This window comes from Triticum dicoccoides, chromosome 1B, assembly GCF_002162155.2.
Source record: "Triticum dicoccoides isolate Atlit2015 ecotype Zavitan chromosome 1B, WEW_v2.0, whole genome shotgun sequence".
Lineage (NCBI taxonomy): Eukaryota > Viridiplantae > Streptophyta > Magnoliopsida > Poales > Poaceae > Triticum > Triticum dicoccoides.
The window spans coordinates 335,661,249-335,666,092 of record NC_041381.1 but is presented as its reverse complement, the minus strand read 5'-3'; the positions used below and the strand labels follow the sequence as shown (position 1 = coordinate 335,666,092).

At 45.5% G+C, this 4,844-nt stretch overlaps 1 protein-coding gene across 1 annotated transcript; it reads right to left on the bottom strand.

Annotated features, from left to right (window-relative positions):
- Nucleotides 1–223: 223 nt before the first annotated feature.
- Nucleotides 224–3,360, bottom strand: LOC119333657. Its single transcript, XM_037606487.1, has 3 exons — nt 2,840–3,360; nt 2,524–2,657; nt 224–1,270 (listed from the first exon to the last, which is right to left on the bottom strand). The coding sequence occupies exons 1-3, from the start codon at nt 3,104–3,106 to the stop codon at nt 592–594; spliced, it is 1,080 nt and encodes a 359-aa protein (XP_037462384.1). The 5' UTR covers nt 3,107–3,360; the 3' UTR covers nt 224–591.
- Between the last annotated feature and the right edge of the window lie 1,484 nt (nt 3,361–4,844).

Here is a 4,844-nt window from a genome sequence, read left to right as displayed (position 1 = left end):
ATGACTGTTTCTTTCTATCTCAATGACTGTTCCTTTTTTCCTCAAAAAAAATGACTGCTCCTTTCTATCAATGAAATGATACGCATTATGAATGTTTTTGACCTAATTTTGCATGAACTTCACATGAGATGTTCGGGTAGAGAAATGAGCTGCATTTTATTCCTTTTTCTTGAGATACACAGTATAGTTGAACAGCTAGCACACGCCAAAAAGCACATGAATAAACTCGTGAAATAAGACCAATCCTTTCTATATTTAGTGTATGGGAATGGGATCACACATACAACATATAGCCCGCCTATTCATCCTACATTATCTCCAATGTGTACAAAAGAATACCCAAGACTCTGTGTCATCTTCTATAAGATTATGTCAAGACAGGTAACGCCTCTACCCGCCACAACATCTCCAACGTATATAGCATGACAAACCATGCAAAATCAGAGGCTGCCATCGAGGTCCTTCCTGCCGTGCTTTCGTAGCTGGGATTACCGGTGCTGACCCGAGCTCAAGCTCCTCCACAGGCTTACATGGTATACAGCCAGGGATCAGGGAAAGAATCAGATGGGCGGCCAAGAGATGGGGAAACCGCTAATCTCGGGCCGCCTTGTTTTTCCAAGCAGCGATTGGCTTTGGAATGCTGTCAAAAAGAGGGAGGGCGAAAGCGTCTGGTTTCAAGCTCCACTTGCTTGCTGACCATATGGACGAGGAGCTGTTGTTGCTCTCTGGCTCTTGGAACTCAGGAGTGCTCGATGATTTTTTTACGGTTTGAAGCCCACCATCAAACGAAGGTTCCGACATCGCGATAAGATTCTGATGGCTCTTGTTCATGTCTGGTCGAGTGCCCGACTTTGGCCTCAATGCGAGGCCTTTCCCCGCCCGTGACAACAAGGCGCTGCCATTTTCCTCCTTAGGTAGCAACTCGCCGTCAGCTTTCGGGCGCCTCCTTACTGGCCTTTCGCCGTCTCCATTCTCCTCAGACTCGCCATTCACAAGAGAACCTATTGTCTGGCTTCTGGGTTTCCTATGCTCAAACATGAACGTGTTGGGATTTGGTGTCTCTGCAGACCAGGGTTCATCAACCAAGGAAATTGACTTGCCTTTTCCATATACTGCTATCTCGGTGCCTTCCTGTGTCGGGTTCCTCTTTGGAGGTGGTGTGAGACCATAGTATCCCTGCAAAAGGCTCATGGCTGGCGAGACCTTGTGTCTTGGTGTTCGCAAAACTGAATCCAATAGATCATCACGAAGACGCCGTGGAGTACATTCCCTGAAATAATATTTTGCTGTTATACCTGATGATACATAAAGTAGAGCCAGCAAAAAATGTAATAGTGCAAACAGAAAACATAGCAAGTACTCCCTCCGTTCCATAATTCTTGTCGTTTGAACTAAAACCATGACAAGAATTATAAACGGAGGGGGTAGTTGGTTATGAAGTGTTGTAAAATCTAAAAGGCAGAAACAGAAGTCATTTGCGATCCCAAGTAGAAAAGAATATTACAACATATAACACACTCCCTCCGTTCCAAAATAGATGACCCTACTTTGTACTAACTTTAGTACAAAGTTAGTACAAAGTAGGGTCATCTATTTTGGAACGGAGGGAGTATTATGGAGGCAAACTGCTATAGTCGAATTTATCCAAAAGCACCTCACACTCATAATGAATGCTATTTTGTTGACTTTGTTTCAGAAAGTGACCGGAATCTACACGCCTTGTTACAAAGGAGAAAACTGTGGCCAGTATGCGTAAGCACAAGAACATTGACGGTTTTAGACATGTTCACATGTTCGTCAATCTGCTTTCTCCATTTTCCCTGCCTTCAAGGCCCTTGGTGTGTCAGCTTAACTTACGTTCAATATGGTAAATTTACGAACTCCAGGGCATGACAATTTATAGCACACGCAAATACTGCCAAAATAAACATGTAGTCATCCATTCGTACAGTCAGAATCCAAAATTCCGAAGTTATGTAACCGCCAAACTGATTAATGGCACGTCACACAGATAAATTGGCTACTGAGATTTTGTTTCAACTTTAACTCCTCCTGATACGTGATAGGACTTACAGCATGCAAGCATTCGTGAAGGAAAAGCTTCATGCAAAAGCAAAACCTTTTTTTAGGGGCGCAAAAGCAAAACCTTAGTTTCATAAAAGAGACATGGTTAAGAGAAAATAAGGTAATAATTCTGGATCCATTTCGAATGCCTAAGTAGCTGTTGCATGAGACTACGAGACCATAATCCCACTCCAGCTTCACTTAACGCTACAATTTTGTATCCAGAACTACCTTAACCAGTGCTCCAATAAAATCCAATGCAGAATACTCATTTGATCCTGATACACATTTGAAAAACTCGTAGCGATGTAGTAACAATTCTTGATTATCGATACACACAACACTAAGCTGAAAACTTGATCAACAGCACTGCCAGCTCACTAAGGGCATGGTTTAAAAGTAACATGTTAATGCCTTTCCAGAAGAAAAAGCGAAGCAACATACTAGTATTCTGTATACCTGTCATCACACTCGTATGAACCATTCTGCTGGAAAGGTGGGGGATGCCTTCCAGGGAGCGGAATCCGCAGCGACTTGTGAGCAAACATCTGGAGGTCAGTCGAGAGGCTATTCAGCCTCTTGACGTCAGCTACCTACGCATCAACCAAAATACAAAAATCATTCAAACACCTTATTATCGTCAATATGCTACCTGAAACAGCTAGAAGTTAAAGACAGTTATTTTATATCCCCTCTGGTATTCCAATGTGTATATAATAGTAGTAATATAGAAGCCGGAGGCCCTGAAGAGAGAGGAGTACTCCCGTCGCATTACCTCGACTCCGTACTTGATAGCGACGCCGGCGAGGGTGTCGAACTTGCCGACCCGGTGCAGCATGTACTGGCCGCACGACGACATCGGCAGCGACGACGCCGACGACGGGGAGGTGGACTGCGACGGCGACCCCGACCAGGACTGGTCGGCGGCTAGGGCGGCCGCGGCGTCCGCCTCCTCGATCTCGCAGAGGCGGCGGGGCCCACCGTCGAAGAACCCATTCGCGCGCGGGAAGGCGTGGTCTTTGGGCAAATGGGGGCGGCTCATGACATCCGGGGGCGGCGCGGGGGGCGGATCTGGGCGCGGGCGGCCCGGATTCGCGGGTGGGGCGCCGCGGGCTCGCCGTCCGATGCGGCGGATTCCGGTGGCCGCGAGGGCGGGGGTGGATGATGGCGCAGGAATTGGCGAGCGGGGAGGAGGGAGAGGGGAGAGGAGAGAGAGGAGGCCGGGTGCGGAGGAGAGAGAGAGAGCTCCCACGAGGTTGTTTTGTTTGACGCGGCTCGGGGTCGGGGGAGAAGGGGACGCAGGAAAAAGAAACGTGGCACTCCTCCGTCTCCTCTTGTGAAGCATTTCACAGTTCAGCTCGAAACTTTGTAAGAAAAAAAAAAGAAAAACGTCGGCGGTTTGATGTGCTCGTGATTTTTTCTAAGGGCATGTCCAATGGTCGATAAGGTAGTCTTATCTTAAATCTTGCATGTAATTTAGAGATGACAAAAAAACATATCTACAATGGGTCATCTTTTAGTCTTATCTTCAATAATTAGTTATTCCTAAAAACGTGGTGAGACATATTGTGCTAAGAGATCATCTCTTGTTTTTTCTTAATTAAGAGAAGACAAGCCTTCTCTTATGATTTCTCTCTCTTCCACCTCATCATTTATCCTACGTGGCATTGCTAAGATAGAACCATTGTACATGCCCTAAAGTGGTTCCAGATATGGTTTAAGCTAGCCGCTACTATATCGCTCGCTTGACATTGCAGTTTTGGATGGTTGGCTGGTTCCGTATTTCGGCCAAATTAATATTCATTGATTCTAGAGGAGAGCTTTTTTTTAACCCTCACTCATATGAACATGCGCACTCACCCGTTTCAAAAAAAAACCGTTTCAAAAAAACATGCACACTTACACTCGATCCCTGTGAACACCTCCGAAGACTGTGCCGGCACATAAAATGCCTTCGAAGTCGACGTAAATATCTCCTTCCATCGAATGCACATTGCCGGAAGGCCTGAAATAAATAAATAATATGTGAGCGTCCGTGTCAAATCTAGGACTTGAACTCCAGTGGGCTAAGATAACACTATCATTCTAATCATCCAACCACATATTGGTTCGCTCATATAATGTCTATTAAAGGCATGAGTTAAAGTGACCACATGCGTGTCATCAGGGATATTGTCGCCACTACCCGGTCAGTGATTGGTCAGTTTTTTTTGACCCAGCCGGCCTTCTCAAAAAACCCTATACGTCTGGACTGACCGACACCTCTTATATCCAGGCCATATATGGATGGATATGGGGGTGGACCGACCTACGCTGTCCGGTGATACGTCTTCAACGTAACTATATTTTTTTATTATTAACTGCTATTATATTATCATTTTTATATACTTTTTATATTATTTTTCTAGACTAACTTATTAATTTAGTGCTTGGTGACAGTTACTTTTTTTGTTTGTTTCTAGTTTCGCGGAAAACCATATCTAGGAAGGTCCAAATACGATGCCTATTTTTAATGATTTTTTTGGACAACGTAGGACCCTAGAAGCTTCGGGAGAGGTCGAAGGGGCCCACAAGCCAACCACATGGAACATGGCACAGCCAGGGGGTGGTCGCGCCACCTGTCCATGTGAAGCCCATGAGCCTCCATTTCACTTAAATCTTCCGCCTAGAATTCCTACAATTACCGGAACCCTAGAAGCGAACCCGAAAGAATTTTATCGTCGCCGCAAGCCTCTGCTCTGAAGCGATCACATCTGGAGCCCTGTTCTGGTGCTCTGTCT